Genomic DNA, 19787 nt, shown 5'->3' on the forward strand with positions numbered 1-19787 from the left:
GGATGTGTACATCCTTTAATGCATTTTCCTTGGCCATTTATGGACTCAAAGTGGACAGATTCCAAAAGGTTGTGTGACCTTTTCCAAAATCATGAAATCAGAACCCAAGATTTTCAGAAAATTGAACATTATTGGATTGCAAGTGTTGATTTTGCGGTGGGATGCATGCACTTAAGCTTTTGATTTTCAAAATTTTGACATTTCCCAAGCTAACATTGTTAAGAGCCAAGGATGAACATCAACTGAACGCCTCAGCTGTCGTAAACTCTTTCAACCTTTAACTTTTGAAGTGAGCAGATTTGCATTTTCATAAGCGACAGAATATGAATGCCGCCTGTGACTAGTCTAGGCAAGGCAAATATGAAATATTCTCCCCTCCGGTAGCTGAAACCATTATCACATTCTTCATTTTATACAAGTTGATCATGTTGCTGGAGCCAGTGGGATGTTAATTTGCTAAAGTTCTTACAGTGACAAGTCTGATAATGGAAAAAATTACCTTGGAGAATTGGGAATTCTTTGTCAAATTTGGAAATATTTCACACAAACGAGCCCTAGCCACTGCACTCACCAATCTGCCTGGTATAAAGGCATAGATACAGTCTATTTTCTGCTTAATAGGGGCATTATTATCACAGTAGGGGGGATTGTGTTTATTTTATTATTATGTTATACTTGAAGCACCGCTTTTTCTATGGCGCTCTCTGATAAAATCAATACTGATCAATAATAAAGCCATCCATGAATAAATTCTGAAAATTTGAAACATTGTTCCATTCTGATGAGAATGAAAGGCAGTCGTAGTGTCAATGAAGGGGTGAGCATTTTCAAAGCCATCAGGTAAATCGGTCTATTGTTATTTTTGGATCTGTTTTCTTCTGTGCACGACTCGTACAGTTTGCTTGTGTACGTTTATCTATTGATAGTTGTCAGGAAAACACTGTTAAGTCAACATTACTCTTCATCTGATTGTTCTAACAATCAGCTTTAGAATTTCTATTGTTCTTTGTGAAACACAAAAGGCAATTTGGTAAACATAACAAATTATTTATCCAGTTGTATTAATAATTGATATTTGAGCTTAAGAAAATATTTGCATAAAACATGATTGGTTTGTTTTTTTAATTAGAATTGTTAATGGAAATACGATACGTCCAGTGATAATGAACAGTTTCCAGTTTATCAGTCATGGTTTCAATAATGAGAAAAAAATATCAAACAAACAGTGCATTAAAAAGACTTAAATTATGGCATTATTGTGTAATAGCATTAGATATTGCGGTTTGTTTGTGGTTTATGGTAGTGAATGCGAGTGTTAACATTGATGTTTGTGTTATTGACAGCCAGTTAATGGTGGTGTTGATTATGTCACACCAGGGCAACAAACTGTCAAGAGGACAACATGGACACAACACTAGGCTTGCAACCATGCACTTTGTTATGGACAGGGTAGGAGGATGATAGCAAGGTTACGATAAACAATCACATACACAATCAGTTAGATCTTGTGATGTTGTTTACCATAATCAAAGGAATTAATAAGGGCAAAATTGTTAAAAACCCAAAGAAGATGTAAATTACCTTTCAATTTCATACAATGGACAGTTTTGTTTCCATTCATGTTGTCATTATGAGATACCGGTAGTCCTGTAAAACAGTGTTTCAGGATAGACCAGTACTTTGCAGCAAGTACACCCACATGGGGCCTGCATGGGCACCATCTCCACTGCTGGCTGGCTGGCTACAGGCATCCATAATCACCTCCCGATACCTGATATGATAGCTCTCCTTGTAACATGTCAAACTGGAAAAGAAATATGTGAAAATTTGCCTCATAGACAAGGATTATGTCTTCAAAAAGGTTAAATATATATTCAAGCAAATTTATTTGTTAAGGACATTTTGACAGCTGCTCTAATAAGATGTTTACTAGTCAGCACTGATTATACAGTTCATTCTCAGCAATTTTCTTATGAGTTGAAAGATTTCATATTCCTGAGTGAATTGTGACTGTGAGGATGGGTGTCCCAGCAATGACAGGGCATGTTAAGTGTCATTTCCTACAACTGTAAGGAAATAACTTCCAGGGGAAGTTACGTAAATCCAGCCTCTCTCCTTGCCTTTATTTCTCAGTGATGCTCTCAAAGGAAATACTTCTTGAATAACCTACTGAGGTAATTGTAAATGAAACTGTCCATGTTAAGAATGCAATATTCTGTTGGAATTAAGGACTTATTAGTTCTATTATTCTACTGCATGAAGAAATTAGTGCACCTTTGTAAGTTGTTTTATGTTTAGTTCATGTGCCTTAGAGTTATGACATGGAGGACGTTGTTATTGCTGGGTGTAAAGTAGGTTTATGTGGATACCAGTACAAGGGAAGAATAACTAAATGGGAGGACTGCAGTGTGGCAGCAGTGAACTTTTCAACCAGGGATTTATAAATGACCTTATCACAATCATAACGACAGGTAGAAAGAAAACAGTCAAGTTTAGAGCATTTTTCAACAAAAGATTGAATGGTCCATGTCACTATGGGTCTCTATTGGAGGGAGTGATATATTTCAGCCAAACTTGAAAACAAATTCTTTGTGGGAGAGCAACAGTGGAACCTAAACAGATGGTTACTATGAAAAGTCCTAGACAATTGGAGCTTTGACAATTTTGCAAGCTATAATATGCATTGATTTCTGGATCCTACATGACAATAAGAGAAAGTTGACAGGTCCTAGGGACAAAGCTCCAATCCTAATTCACCCGCTATTATTCTCCACATACTTGAGTTGCCCAGAAAAGCTAGTGTTTGTCAATTTTTCTCAGTCTCAATAACCAGGTAGCTTAGACTAGTCGTCTTGTCCCTCAGTCAAAAGTGATTGCTGTATTTCGTTGAGTTACCTGAAAAACATGATGTTATTACAATGATTAAGTGGGGAAAAGGAGTTTTTGCAGGCCGATTGTTTATTGCTAAGTAATAGATTGATATTGTTTTCATCATCAGTAGATAGTTGTTTTGCACTTGGTAAAGAAGAATATGTGCTTCAAGGTGATAACTGTAATGCAGAGGATATGAAAACAGTAAAGTTCATTTAGATATTCCAATACCTGTTGTAAAGTATCTGTGGACAATATGCAAGTCAGGTGGAGATAGTTTACCATGTGTTGAACCTGACTAGGGTTTTAAAATAGGTGTCATACATTTCATCACATATTTAATGTATTCCCTGATTTATCGCTCTTGCCATTTTAGCTGTTTTCACAGAGAAGTGTTTGATGTTGAAATTCATCACTATCAAGATTTGAATATGAAACATGTTGGAGTGAGCCATGCAATGTAAAGTGTTTTCAACTTCTATCAAGTTACACAAGAGATAACTTTGCTAGAGTCATAGGAACTATGAAAGATTTTATGAGTTTCTCTGATCTGCTACCTCTGAAACGCAGAAGAAAGGAAAATTACAATGTAAAATAGAGATTAACCACTACAGATTGCATAAAAGTCTCCAAAATGTCCACAGTCCGATCTCGCTAGTGTTTATGACTATAGATACATTAAATATCAAAGGAGAAAAAATTTCACAGGTCATAAAGCACATTGAGCTCAGCAAATGAGTTTGCTTTTGTGAGTTTTTTGCTAAAGACATCTTTAAGTTGTGGTTATCTGTGTGCGAGACTTCAACAAAGCTTGAATTTAAGAATTATGGTCACCGTGATTCATGCATTATAGATTCTGCACCATCTTTTAATATGACTCATATCAAACAGAAAAAAGGCCATTTTAAGGAGGGTTTAAAAATATAACTTGCGTGAACAGTTTAATTTCTTATGGATTGATTTTGACAGGAAAAAATGTCAAATATCAGGATGATTTCCCAAACTGATTACCTAGAGCTGACAAATATGATTGATTTTAATCATAGAAAATCACCTTATGGTTTTGGATATTTTGCGCTGACAGGGGTGATAAGCGGATGTAATAGCTTGTTGAACTGGGATGTGCACCTCTATGGCTTGATTGCTTGCGTTTCAGATTTCACAAAGTATCCACAAGGTTGCAGACATCTGAAGGCGAAAAAAATCTGAACATTTGTCAGGTTTCCTTGTGCTTTTGTTTAAAGATTTTTACCTGAAAAATATGCCAGAGAGTGATTTGCAATTATTTCTTCTTGAATAGTATAAACAATTTAATAATGATCAAATAACATCTTAGACAAACATGCCTTTATTTGGACATGGTTTAATCAACCATCTGGTGACTTTATTTTAAAGGAAAGATTCAAATTACTTGTCAGCTTCCAGGATTGAAAGGTCATTAATACAATCCATGATAAAGTAGACACATAAAAAATTATGTGCAATTCATCAAACTCTTTGAGTGACACATTCAAATAAAGCCATTGTTTCTTTTCCACTTTGATGTTTGAGAGGCCAGACCTGTTGTCCATAAATCAGGGTACAGCAGAATTACATTCTAGGCTATTATTCCTTCACCCCTTGTAATTTGACCTTCCAGAATTATTGTTCAGTTGCATCTGTTTCTGAATTTGAAAGAAGTCAATAATGCCAGACGGAAAATAAGTAATTTTGCCTTTAACTTAGAAGAACCATTAGATGCCAAAATTGAGTTTCCTTTCATGCTGAAATATTCAATAATTTAATAAAAGACTGTATCATTCCATTATTGAAAATAATAATGAGCATAATTATTGCCATGGTAACTAGTCAAGCCTAGCAGTAATGAGGGGTCGAGAAGGTGTGAAATTTGACCTCCTTTAATTATCTGCACATTTGTGTTGGATTATATCATTGGGAGACCAGTAGAACCAGTGATTAGTTGTAGTGGTGTCTTCCAACTAATAATACTGGTTGATTCAAGGTGAAACTTGCTACGGCATAATTTCTGCTTTTAACTGTGTAATTTTGGTGGGTAAGTTTGTACATTTATTCCTAGTTCAGACAAAAACACTTGGCAGAATGGGTAAAGTAAATTGAGAGTTTTGAATAGTTTGATACAACATAATATTATATTACCAGTATTCATTTTATGTTCAGTAATATCTTTTCTATGCATTGTGAAATTGAAATGAATATTTCTGTATTAGTTTTAGACATGTGTTATTTGGATCATTGAATCATTGATAACTCCAGCTATGAATGGGCATGGGTTCTGAAAATACATATTTTCTAGAATAATAATCATTGGAAACAAAGTGTTTTCTCTGTTGCTCATCAGCCAACTCTTTATTAGATGGGTGTGATTTGAACCAAACTTGATACTGGAAGTATTTTCCAGTATAATCCAAATAGATACATCTATTGCATGTTCACTTGCTGGAGCAAGTAATTAAGGAAATTACAAATATGCAAGTTATCAAGTCCTGAGAATGTAGGTGCTACACACAGTTTGGGCAATGATTGATGATGTAATTATCATTAAGATATTTGAGATTTGTAGTGACGACCACTCCCTGTTATTCGGAAGATGACTTGGATGTTTATACTTACTAGAATGAAATAACGTGCACAGAGAGATGAATTCAACAAATCCGATTAGATATGCATCATTGTCACGCAATATCAAGACCCAAAGAATTATTATCTTTATTCTTCCAGTATTGTTAATTGAATAGGAAATATTTGGTCAATAATGAAAATATGGGAGGAACTTTTTTAATTTGCATTAATAATGAAGTTTTGTATGCATCTGTTGATGAAAATCTTTTTGTACATAAATCTCCACATTTGCAATCGGTGCAGAGAATGATAAATATCTGCTAACTTGCAAAATCAATACTTGGTGTAAAAACTGGAAATAATTTCTTCAATTTTGATCCATTAGACATGAGAAAAATTGGTATTTTGCGCAGTTGTTATTTTGATTTAAAAGCAGGCCTGTTGATGGCAAAGACTAGACAAACACGTCAATTAGGCAATTGAGAGATGACAAAACTCTTACAGTCGCAGACTATTTTGACATCTCTCTCTCATCACCAATGCAAAAAGAAAGTATTGATTTTGCTCAACAACTGCGATAATTCCAATATCAAACTCAGGGATAACAAGATTTTGCGTCTTTTTATTTGTAAAGGTGTCGTATTGGCAGAGACAGTATTGTAATCTTTTGTGTTGCAATCTTACTGACAGGTTCATTGCTGGTGTGCCTTTCTGTCAGAAAGGCTTTAGTTGTATTTGGCTCCCTGAATACGAATGTGATCTTCATTTTATCAGGGTTGATAATGAAATTTACTTGCAGATAAAGCAACAAGATTTTGGTGTCGATAATATGTCAACAATGACATGTCGGAGCATGACATGTGCTAGCACTCATAGCCATAGCTTATTGATTCCATTCTGTCATCTTGCACGTCTGCTGCTCCACCAAATGCAAATTATGACATGTGATTTATCACGATAATTATACTTCACTAACTCAGAAGCCGCCATGAAATCAGTTGGCCAAAAAGCTTCTTGTTCGCATTGGATTCAGAAATATTATTCAAGAAATGTCAATCCGGTTCTTGATCTGGCAGCAAAACAATTTCAAGATCTCCGCCATTGTAATTTGCATTTAAATGGGTTTCCTCCCTTGGGTTGAGGTTTTTGGGACTGTAGGATCTATTTACGAAAAATCTCATTTTGTCGAAAGTATCACACCAAATGAATGTGTAGTCAGGCTAGGGATTGATATTATTGTACTCTCAATCACATCATTACTGGCTTGAAAATTAACCATAAATTGCATTTACATGCACTATAAAGGATATTAATACCTAGATAATGAGAAATCATCTCAAATTTCAAGTGTGCCAGGCCCATCACTCTAACTTCCTGTTCTTTTTTTCCCATGGTAATGTAATAAGCTTGTAATATTCTGAACTTTCACACCACTCTTCTATATTGTTTCTCTTTTCCAGATTGCAAGGTGGCAACATATTCCTAATGAGAAGGTTGCAAGATTCAGTTGAGCTATAGCCAGCCTGGATGACAAGAAAATGAAAGGCTCGTCATTCTCAAGGAGGTGATGAACATTCGGGCTAGCCATAGACTTTGATGTTTGAGTGAAGGAACATTTCTTGACTGTCTGGGAGAACACATCACAACAGTTAACATGGACATGTCCAAATCCAGTCGTCGGAAGCAGACAAAACCAATACGGGTATATGAGGGTGAGGAGGCGGTAGGCTCAGATCAGACTCCGCCCACTCAAGGAGCGCCAGAGAACTTCACAAATGGAAGTTCACAAGTGAAGGAAAATGGTCCAGAACAGACTGAAGACATGCCTGTTGACCTTCATGTGGCAATAATAACATGTACTAAATGCCCTGAAACTTTTCCTTCAAAGGAGCATTTCATGAACCATCTGAATGTTGTTCATGCATCTGCTAAGGAGCCCAAGATTGATACTGAGTCAATGATGTACAACTATCCTACAGCATATCATCGTCTTGGCAGTGAACTCCAGCTGGAGAACAAGATCATTGCCAATGGTCATGCTGAAGGTGAAAGTGAAAACATACCTCCAGAAACTCAAAATATTCCTGAAGTCAAAGCAGATGCTGAACAGAAGGACTTAAATGGTGATCACATGGGTGTGGTCAAAGATGGTAACAGGATTTTTCATCCTGATGCTTATTGTGAATTGTGTGATAGAGAGTTTTGCAACAAGTATTTCTTAAAGACCCACAAAGCCAACAAACATGGTATTTATGAAAATGCTCCATCACCATTTTCAATGACTCCAGGGCAAACAAATATGATCTTGCCACCACAAGAGCCTGTCCTACCCTCACCCTACAAACATGAGCCTGCCCCAACACCTTCACAACCATTACCTCCAAAGAAAGAAGCTGTGGCTGCAGTTCCTAAATCCTTCAAGCTTGATGCCACAGCAGTCAAGGTGGATACAACAAGCCTCACCTCCTCCAAGCCAGCAGCAAGTGAGATCAAGCCAGTCACCAGTGGCTCCTCAACTCAGCCAGATATGGAGGACTATTGTGAAATTTGTCAAAAGCATTTTTGCAACAAATACTACCTCAAGAAACATAAGCAAGATGTACATGGTATTGTGCCTGAAAACTCACCCTCTTCATCTGGTAAACGTAGTCGTGCTGCTTTTGATATTCCCATTACGGCTACTGTCACCTCATCCCCAATGATCTTACCTCAGACTATGGCCAACATGGCAGGTCTACCAAATATGCCTAACATGCCTGGTGTGATGGTCCTCAACCCCTTTATGCCGCCCGTCGCTATCATCCCCGCCCAATCCTTGCTTCCCCAGCAACAAGTGCATCCCCAACCCCATTCTGTCGTCTCCCAGCCACTGCCTGTGTCTCTTCCTGCCCTTCCTCACTCGGACCAAGTGCCAGCATCGCTGCAGTCTTCAACGTCATATTCACCAATGTCCTCCGCAGTGTCCCTTACAGCTACCTTGGGAAAACCAACTCCTTCCATACCTAATGATGCGCTCAGGAGTATTGGAGTTCTGAATGCTGAGGCTTACTGTGAACAGTGTCGAAAAGAGTTCTGCAACAAGTACTTTTTGAAAATCCACATGGCTAACAAACATGGAGTTTTCAGTGATGACATGATTCCACCGCCATATGGAAAGTCGATGGATGCCCTTGAGAACTCAATGCTATCTCCAGTGAAGATACCAAAAGAAGTGAAGCAAGAGCCAGGATCTCAGATAAGCCCACCAGGTACAGCAGGCGGGGACTCCTATGTTACTTTCTGTAACCTGTGTAACAAGGAGTTTTCCAGTAAATATTCATACAAAATTCACCGGATGAATGTTCATGGAATGTTGAACGAATGCCTGCAAGAACCATCACTTGCTGATGGACCTGAGATTCCCATGTCAAAATTCGATAGCATAGCCATGAGTAGTTCAGAAGGTCTGCTAAAGGTGGCCGCCGAAGCACAAGCACAAGCACAAGCACAAGCCCAGCAAGCTTCTGGTGGAGCAAAAGATAACAGTGCCACTACAATATTTGGCAACATGATAGCTGCAAAGTTGGCAGACAGGGTTGTGTGTGATATCTGCAACAAGGAGTTGTGCAATAAGTACTTCCTCAAGGCCCACAAGCTTAGAATCCATGGTGTTGACTTATCTCCTCAGGAAAAAGCTGCAGAAGCGGAGAGGGAAAATCCTTATGATAGCCCTTATTCTAAATCAGGTTTAAGTAGTACACCCAAATCAGAAGCTAAAGACCTCTCTGCAATTACAGCTGAGATGATCACAGCAGATATCCTGCAAAGGTCTCAAGTCCGCAGCAATGCCAGTAAGAAACTTGATCTTAGCAACATAGCTCCAAACTTGCCATCAGAGAAACCATCAAATGAGGAACTTGTTAAACTTGGCATTGATCCTGAAGCTTACTGTGAAATTTGTAAAAAGGAGTTCTGTAGCAAGTACTTCCTTAGAACACATAGACTGAACATTCATGGCATTCGTACTGAAAAATCTGACCCTGACACAAGGGAAAAGGAGAGGTCTAAACAATCAAAGAGTTCTATTTTCAACCAAATGAATGGATTTGGCCTAGGAGGTCTAGGTGTCCTGGGGGGCCTCGGAGGCCTTGGAGGATTCATGGGGGGAATGCATGGTGGCCCCAATGGTATCTTCAGCTTTGCAGGAAATGGAGGCCTTCTTGGTCCACAAGTGCCCATTGGCACAGGATCTCTTGGAGGACCAGGAAGCTTGTCCCCAATGATGCCCGAACTTGCTCGTCATGATCAGCAAAATAGCATGAGAAGTCATAATGGTGGAATAAGTGGTGGGACTGGTGGTAGTAGTGCTGGGAGTGCAAGCAGTTCAAGCAGTGGTAGCGGCGGCAAGAGTAAAGATGGATTTCAGAAACACACCTGGCGCTGGAAGGAACCTGTCAATTCTTCCAGAGTATCATGTGAAATCTGTAACAAAGAACTCTGCAATAAGTATTTTCTGCGAACACACAAGCTTAACAAACATGGGATAATACCTAGTGACAAGTCTCCTAGCATGGGCAGCTCACCGGCCCCATCGGATTGTGAGACTGCCAGCAATGCATCCAGCCAGCCAGATCAGGCCATCTCGGACAGGGGAAATCAGACTCCAGTTTCACAAAATAGTAAGATTGACAGTATTTCTCCTCATCCATCACCAACTTTGGACAAGAGCTTTGAGAAGTCAGCAAATCAACTTAAGGCTGATCTCCTCAGATTGAAGAATGAAGAAGAGTTGAATAATCGCTACATAAACAACCAGTACAGTGAAGTGTGCAATCTCTGTGATCGTCGTTTCAAAAGTTCCAGATGGCTAAAGGCACATATCCTCAAAGATCATGCTGGTTGGCCGATGATGGATATGTTTGACCCAAAGACTTCTGGCCGCACTGGACTGCTGGAGACACCAGATCCCAAGGCTTGTACAGTTTGTGGGTTGGTCTTTCCCAGTGAACTTTCGATGCAGTTGCACCTTATTCAAGAGCACAATGCCCAGGTCACTCTGAAGACTGAGGAATCACAACAAAATGGCAATGGGGAATCTGGAACCCCTCCCTCAGAATTCGGATATGGCCTTGGTTTCAGGAAACGGGTATTCAGGGCAGATAAGCAGAAGCTCTATGCTTGTGTCCTGTGTGACTATAAGACAAAGTGGTTGTCAAATCTCACCTCTCATGAGATGAAGATACACAACCTCAGTAAGAACAGCAAGTTGTGTCCTAAGTCATTCCCAAGTGAACTTCTGCTTTCTCGGCATGTTGAGCCCCAGCTTGACGAGCCTCTTGATATTTCTCGCTCAGGGAGTAATAAGAAAATACAAGAGAAGAGATATAAGTGCAGCATCTGTGGCGACAAGTTTGATTCACGCGTAGTATGTAATAGGCATTTGAGAGAAGTTCACATACGCAGAAAGAAAAACTTTGCCTCAAGAAACATGCTTCACAGATCCAGATATTCTTGCAGTCAGTGTTCGTATTCCACTCGTTATCCTCAGCAGCTCCAGCGCCATCGATCACGCTTTCATGCAAGTCGCAGCACAGGAGGCCCTCTGCAGGAATGGAAGGGGAACCTGGAGGAGGTCCATGCAGAACCCATCACCAAGAGTTACACTGCCTCTGCCCAAGTCCAATGTTTTGAACTGGCTGTGAACACTCCAGATAGCACCTTCCTCCCATCACTCGCGCACATGCCAGTTCGACAGCGTGTGTCAGAGCCTATGGCTGTAACGTTTATTCTTACGCCTGTCAACCCCTGACTGTTACCATGCATGTAGCCTTGAACTATTGAGTGAAACTATATTGTTGAGTAATCCTCAGGTACATTGTGTGATGTCTAGCTCCACACATGCTGTGCGTGCAATTAATTTGTTTGTTTTTTGGTTATATTTTTATCATTTCTCATGGCCATTGACTTCCAAACCAACCAAGATACCAACATGCATGTGTGTGTTTGTGTGTGTGTGTATATATATCTATATCCATAAAATATATATATGAGTATATTTTCAGTTCTTTGAAAAGCAGGCAAATATTGGCAAAACCATAATTGATGAGTAAGACAGTGCTCTCTCTCTTCCAACCATAATACATTTCTCTCTGACATATGTAGTTTATATATATATATTTAAACCCTCAAAGAATCTGCATGTAGTGTATATTGTTAACACCTCTGTATAACTAGTCATAAGCTGGCATTTACAAGTGTAAATACCATATTTATTCTATAGGACTTTCACTGCAAAAGAGTGACACCAAGCTATCAATGCTTTACGCCAAGTCGCCTGCACAATGGCCGACTTTTGCCCCACCAGTAGTGTTCAACATTGCGGGCAACCATATAGTACTATCTGTGATTGAAATGTGTTTTTGATAATGGAATTTAATCTTGAAGCATTTAAGTGTTGTTTTGTGGAAACATAGACATACTTTGCGCGTGAAGGTGTTGCACAAGGGTGACAGTGGCATCTAGCTGCGGTCTGCTGCAACACCTCAGGAACTATTTTGTACATATTGTTGAAGTTGATATTTATAATAATCCATGGCAGTGAATGTATCCCTTGTGCAACAATGTTTCCCCCGCTTACTGTAGTGTTGTGAATATATATATATATAAATATATATATATATATATTTATGTGTTAAACGTCTCTTATTTATATTGACCACCAAATGAATGAAACTTGATGAATATGATACAATGATGCTTATGCTTTTGTGAGGATCAAGATATGAGATGTCTTGCAATTGATCCCAATGAAAAATAAATGCACACACATCAAATGTTCATATGAAACAGAACATTTACTCTGTAATCGGCAAAGTGGAAATTCAGAAATTCTGTTCTTGTTTGAAACTGACGTTCCAGATAAGCTTAGTTGAGTAGGTAGAACTCGGCAACTTTTGTCAGTGTTACCTGATACAACATTCCAAAGGCTAACATTTGTCACTGATGATGAGGTGTATTTTGATGTGTGTGTATTGTGAAGGAAGAGAGAGAATACTGTTGCTACAAAGTTGTTTTAGCTTCTGGCTGCACAGATGTGTTCTCTAGTATCTCAGTATTACTTGCCAAAGCCATTTCAAGTTTTATCCATAGTCCAGCACACCTGCCCAAGCATTTATATTGGAACATGGATAAAAAGACAACTGCTTTGCTAGATTTGCATACACCTTGGCATTGCTTTGCTTGTGCGCAAAACGGAATTCAGTGGTAACAATGTCAATTTGTGGTATGTCAAAACCATTTGCCAATGTATAGGAAAAAAGCTTAGAGACTGAAAATAGCTGATATTGTCAGTGTTGAAAATATATGACGTTATTTATGTTACGAAGTCTTGGACAAACGTGTTTCCATGGTTTATAGGGATCCTGATTCAGTAGCTGATAGTATAACATGTTACAGAAAAGATGTGTGTGCCAGTTAATCCATTTGTACATGGATGTATTTGAAAGTCCTACCATATAAGCATTTTATGTTGTGGTGATGCACAGCTAACGTTGGGCAAGACATGAGCAATAACTCAGATTCTTTTACACAAGTGTTGTAAATTATAGATAGTTCCAGAGAAGTCAGATGTTTTTGAAATATTGTCAATTTTTTATTTAGTTAAGCTAACCCTTCTATCATCTACCTCGAGCAAGCCTTACTGTTTATAAGAATACTTGTATACAGTTGTATGAACAAATCTATTCGCCATGTTGTTTAGGACCTGTAGAGTTTTAATAGTGTGTTTAATATGTCTTTGTAATGTTAACAAGCAATCTATTTTGACCAAGTTAACTTTAGAATTCTTAACCAAAAAAAACAAACAATGTTCATGAATACATGAACATTGAATTATTTTTTAACCCTTCTAATCCCCATATTTCCTTGTTGTCATGGGAACACTACCAAGATTTAAGATTAATATAAAAATGTTCAATATCAGAAGATTGCATTGCTGTTCTTTTTACTGAGCTGTAAATGTTATTTTCATTTGATGTTCATCCCTTGAATGAAACTTGTTGAAGGCCACTGTGTTGGCCTGGGTTTGTTGTGTATTTTATTTCACAGCTTCTCCAGATGTGTTTTTGGGTTTTGTGTGATTCTCTATATATGGCATATTGTGATCTAAATTATGCGTGAGTTTGACGTGTGAGTGTGACATTTGGAATGTTGGATTCTTTTATTTTTTCATTTATTAAATTTTATGACATTCTATTTCGCGTGGGATCACAGTAGTCCAGTCAGTACGGATTTTCCCGCCTTCAGACAAACCTATTTATTATTCCATTTAATTTTCCATACAAGTATTCCTCTACCCACAACTCCCCTGTCCGCTCTCATTTCAACTGTCATTTGGCGTGCCCATTAACTATTTTTGATAAGCACGTTTGTCTGCCTCCCATATCGCCAAAGTAATCACAGGAATCGCCTGCACTCGGAAAGTTTCCCTAAATCGTTGATTATACTGCATACCCACATGTTGATATGTGTGTTGGACAGTTAGCTTAATGCATTGTGTTGTGTGAATTCAAATGGGGAGATTTTTTTTGTATCCTTGTGATTTTTGTTCACACCCCAAAGTTGATCCAATCCATGTAGCACAAAACTTCTTTGGTACAAATTCTCTCTGATAACTCTAGTCCTATGTATTTGTGCAGCTATTTATTTTTGACTACAATCACTTGATCAGTCTCTTGTGTTAAGGGATGGGTTTTGATTCCAGAATAGAAAATAATGGAGTAAGCGTGTGCATGAAAATGTTATGTTTGAGTAAGTATCATGATAGAAAGCTACTCCTAAGATCATATTGTTCATGTTGATCACTCCATGAAAAGACAAGAAACTACCACTTTGATATATTTCATGCCTTTGTTGTGAAGGATGTTTGACTTTGTAAACTTTATTGTCCTCCGCTTGTATGTTTATGTTTGATGGGAAAGTCAAGAGACTGATATGGACTTTAAATCTTCAATAATGTCTCTTTAAATCCTGAAAAAGAACAGTGTATCTCTTTGACGGTCAAAGCTTATTTCCTATGAGACGTCAAATCAAATTGATTTTTTTCGTATTTGAACCTAGAGGATCAAATATCCATTACGAAAGAAGTCATTCCAAGGGAATGCCCCAAAGAGATGATATATTTGTCAGCTGGGGGTATTTTGGAAAATCAAAACAGATTAAGAAGAAAAATGATGCTTTCTAGGTGGATCAAGTTGTCTCTCATTAAGAGTTCCAGGAAAATTTGACGTAATTTTGATATGCATTCCAACATTTTGTCCCTCATCAAAAGATTTCTCACTTGCGTCATTGTATGTAGAAAATTGCTTTATTCTGAAGAAACGGGAAAGAATGTGTTGTTAATGTAATTGAATAGTAATGAAGACTTAAGCTACCAGATGGGCATTTTTATGGGAGTCTTGAAATAATCTTTAAATTGAGTGCTGTTTGTGTTTCTAAGACATTTTCTCTGGGGGAGGAAGATACACATTATTGATTTATTAAAAGAAGGAAATTGTGCAATATGTATTTCTTCGAAAAATGTCACAACCTGACTTGTATAAATGAATAACTTTTGTAATTCTAAAACTTTATAGAAACTTTGGTTGTTGTTTTTCCAGGGAATAGCAGTATTGCAGGTAGATTAAGTTTGTAGTTAATGAGAAAGAATCTAAAGACATTAAATAACTTGTCAGTATAGAGTTTAGCAAAGATAAATTGTGTTCGAGATGAATATGAAAGTAGATTGTGTCCTTGGTGTGTCCAGCATCTCCAGCTAGTGATATCTCTAAATACTGTATTCCAATGTTACTGTTGATTATTTGTACCAGAGAAGTTTGTGAAGGAGAATGTCCTATGTGCAGCCTTACTGCATTGTAGGTGTCTTGTCCTGTCTTCATGTCCTGTACAAAAATATGGGATTTGAAATTGACTGTTTTATTCATTAATTGAGTACAGATATACTTTCAGAGAAAGAGATGATCTTGTTTTTGAAAGTTTTATTGGAAAATCTTGTCTAGTCTTTCCTGGCATGTGTTTGCCAGTCGACCAAAGCATCCCAATTAACAGTGAAATACCTCATACTGTCGTATATCGTGTCAACTTACACGTACCATTATATGTTTGCTGTAAGTGTACATTTAAAGACTGCCTTTGTTAAAGTTGTTTGTCAACCTGTACATACCCAAGGTATTAGCTTTTACTTTCAGATGACTTATTAGTGCATAATATTAAATAGATAAATGGAATATGCTAGCAACATAGCATTGTTCACCTTCATGCAGCCCTCAAATGTCAGCTTGGTAGGCCAAGGTCCAAGCTCACCACCTTACCCTGTTTTATTCAATGCACGGCCAGTTATTTGGTTTGTTTGTTTGTTTGTTTTGTTACAATTTATGTACCTATCCCCCTTTGTTCTCTCATCTCAGGTCCTCAGTACTTTTCAAACTCCACCCTAGTTTGAGTTGAGCTGTTATTTATAATACTCCCAGAATTCTTTGTCCACTTCATAAGGACATGTTTTGCCATCTTACTTCTCAACAAAATAATAAAACCTAACTTCTTATTCCATTTCTTTGGCTTTTGTTTCTCCGATGTTACCTGTGTGTTGCCTTGATGTATGGTCCTTGTCACTCTCCCTCCTTAGTTTAGCCAGTCCCAAGTGACTTTCCTATTCTGTGATGTTTGTCTGCCGACCTAACCAACCCAAGAATACCTCATTTTTGTTAAATAATCACATAATTACACCTGCACAGTTTGAGGGCTGCATGGCATATGTTATTACTGTGTATCTTTGTCTACATTTAGTCTACTGTGGAACACAGTGCGAAAATCAGGGATTTCTTTATTTATTATTTCAATGCACTTGTTCCCAATATTGTCAGAACTATTCTATTTTTGGTCATTGTTCAAGCGGGTCTGTCACAATCTGTCCAACTGGGTTAGTGTGTGTGTGTTTGTAGCTACTTCAGACAGGATACAGAGCTATAGCCACAAGTAGTAATCCTAGTGCAGAGTATTGGTCATAGGTGTCACACTTGTAGTAACACATAGGATACATATGCATATGGACTTGTATCTCAGTGAGCATTTGTTGTGTTTAACAAAATATTTTGATATTGAGTAACATTGTATTCTAATGTTTTGGATGTTAAGGGAACTGCCTGTTCTACCAATGAAATTGAATTGGAATTCATTATGTATACAGATTTATATTGCTACTGAATCTTGCACATAATACTATTTGACATAATAACATTTAGAATTGTTGTCAAATTGCTCCAGGTGTTAACAGCTTTGACTCTGCAATAATATTGAAGGCAATAACCAGCTGTAACACAGGGCCAGAATGTGGCCCTCATCCCCTGGAGCATATCCCTAGCAATACATAGATCAAACTTTGATGAAGCAAGTATGGAATATATCTTCTTAAGCAATAATTGTGTGATAAAGTTTCAGGTAGCTAAAGGCAAGACATAAAAAAATGTTTGAACTTGTACATAAGCCAAGGTCACAATATCAAATGTTTCAGTGAAACAAATTTTAGAAATGTGTTGTAGATAGATTGGTTGTATGTAAAGTAATGTTATTAAGCATCTGAAGTAACCACACACACTCACACTACCCTGCTTTTTACGTGTCCCTGCCCTAGGACCTGTACTATGGAGATGGTCTAAGGGCAGGGCCAAGCCTATATATAAATATTATACATACATATATATAAGCTGCATAATCGAGTGTAGCTTGAAATGTTTCTAAAGTAATATTTAAAACCTCTCCATGGACCAACAGTACAGGCCCATGATGCAGCTTACACGATCAGTTCCACTCCCGCCAGCCCTCCCTCCCGTGGTCTAGTGCACACCTTGTTTGTACGTATGTATGCATATTTTGGTACAACATACCGTATTTTTGTATAGTGGAGTGAAGTTTGGCACCTGTCTATGTAGATTATGGTGGTTTTTTGTATGCAATAAAAGTCTTGACAAAGTACTTACTTCTTGTCAGGTTGTCACTAGTGTGTTGTTCACAAGTAAGTTTGTTTGGTGTGAGTGCTGGTGTTGATGAGGCCATAGCCATCAGCCATCACCATTCATAAACATACACTTTAGAAAAAATGATTCATTAAAACGTATGGGTATACACACATGTAACGCATATGTAAAGTGACTTAGAAAATGTTCTTCCGTTATGCTGAAGTTCTGTATATTGTTTTCGAGGCACATTCTTTTTGTTTCTGCCATGATATGGCCAAAGTGATGCTGAATACGAGCAAAACCATTCTCACTAATTTCAGCTAAGATTGACTCCTCTTACCGGAAGACGCTGGTCCATGTTCACTACGTCGACCACTTGTTTGCCTGTCCAGCCCACAGTATAGAGATGAAACTTGAACTTGAGGCCACCGCCACAGCGACATCCATACCGCAGTCAAAACCGACCAATGTGTCGATCTGCAATATTTCGTTTCTGGTGTGGGACAATGTGGAGGCAGTGGCCAGACCTTGTAGTTAAAGCGTGTGCTCGATTCCCAAACGGGGCGGTGGGGTAGCCCAGTGGTTAAAGCGTTTGTTTGTCACCCCGAAGACCCTGGTTCAATTCCCCACATGGGTCAAATGGGGAAGCCCATTTCTGGTGTCCCCGCCGTGATATTGCTTAAAGTGGCATAAAACCATACTCACTCACTCGATTCCCCACCTGTGTTCGACCTGTGAATGTCATTCTTTGAGACCCCACCCTGATATGGCGATACTGTTTAAAGCATCGTTAAACCATAGTCACCCGCCTAAATCCCAAACCTTTCGCACAGAGCAACCTATTGCTCACATATACAACGCACATATGGGTATTTAGTATCGGCTACAACGCTGCCAAAGTTAAGGTAATCTGGTTTCTTTGAGTTCCACGTCTTCAGCACATCGTGCGGCTTCTGGGTTAGAAAAGATCTCCAGTAATCTAGCCTTGTAAGGTGGTTCTGGTTTGTCCGGTCCAGGCTCGATTAGTTGAGGGCTGTGATATAGTTTGAATATTGCCCGACATACAACAAAAGCAAGAAACAACTTGTTATGGTTCCAGAAAAGACGACGCACCATTATGACACAGTTGCACTGAGCTCTAGTTGATCAGACCTAGTGCAACAACATACACTGGACCTAAGGCCAGCCTTCCACAATAGTGGAATTGGAATCCACTTGTAAAACACTATCATGTAGTTTCGTATCTGCAATGTTTCGTTTAAATATTACATTGGTAATAACGGTACATAATATCCCGTCACAGCCATTTACGGAAATGTCAATTTGTTTGGACTCCCAAGTTTAGGTTCCCAGTAGCCTATGCTTGTAAAAGATGACCAAATGAAGCGGGTGATCGGGTTAGGTTGAACTTGCGTGTCCTTGCACGCGGACGGCCTGGAACGTTCTAATAATCAATCACTGGTTTTTAGAACATTTCCTAAGCAACCCCATTGGTATGGCACTACCCGAGACCATTCTTACTATTGTTACACTACTAGAGACCACGCTCACTGTCTTGACACTGCCAGACACTATTCTCACTATTGTGGCACTACCAGACTATTCTCACTATGGTGACACTACCAGAGCATATTCTGACTCCAGACTCTACTAGACTATTCTCACTATTGTGGCACTACTAGAGCATATTCTGACTCCAGACTCTACCAGACTATTCTCACTATTGTTACACTACCAGCGACTATTCTCACTCTAGACACTTCCACTTGTGATTGAAAGATAAAAGCTCAAATTCCAAATTATTGCAGTAAAGGAACAATGTTTTTACACCATGTGATTCAACGTAGAAGTATATGACATGACAAGACAACAATCAACACCTCATAATGATCTGACACTGTCTCTCAGTTAGGCTCCTTAAGTATCTGCCTAGCCCCATCCCCTCCTACTTGTGTGCAACACATACCGCAGTTCTACCGGAGCATGGAAAATGAACATTGTACGGAATGAGATTCATTCATTAATCTAATTAGAACACATTTATTGTATAAGTCAGGGAGACTGCTTGAGTGGAAATTGAGTCCAAGTATCACATTCAGTTGTTGGAAAAGCTACCGCTGCTGCTGACACTTTTAGTAGAGTTCAATTGTGAATGTTCTCTCATTCGGAAAAGTAATTTACAAGAAAAAAGTGTACTAAAAGAGCTGAACTTGACTCTGGGAGTCATTATATTTCTCTCAGAATTAAATTTTGAAAACGTTTATTGCTTTGGTGTATAATCATGTTGTGAATAAAATAGTAACACTGAGAAAAAACACTTGCTTGATTAAACTGAAAATATGGAGA

General features: G+C 38.4%; 1 protein-coding gene across 5 annotated transcripts in view; it reads left to right on the forward strand.

Annotated features, from left to right (window-relative positions):
* Positions 1–17446, forward strand: part of LOC139480105 (zinc finger protein hangover-like) — a 115441-nt gene extending 97995 nt beyond the window's left edge. For all 5 annotated transcript variants that reach the window (XM_071263124.1, XM_071263125.1, XM_071263127.1 and 2 more), the window contains one exon: positions 6912–17446. In XM_071263124.1, coding sequence (XP_071119225.1) covers positions 7106–11239 — 4134 coding nt within the window. In that variant the 5' untranslated portion in view covers positions 6912–7105 and the 3' untranslated portion in view covers positions 11240–17446. The remainder of the gene's footprint in view (positions 1–6911) is intronic.
* Positions 17447–19787: the final 2341 nt, after the last annotated feature.

Source organism: Haliotis cracherodii, unplaced genomic scaffold (assembly GCF_022045235.1).
Source record: "Haliotis cracherodii isolate W230 unplaced genomic scaffold, xgHalCrac1.p SCAF_4, whole genome shotgun sequence".
NCBI classification, from domain to species: domain Eukaryota; kingdom Metazoa; phylum Mollusca; class Gastropoda; order Lepetellida; family Haliotidae; genus Haliotis; species Haliotis cracherodii.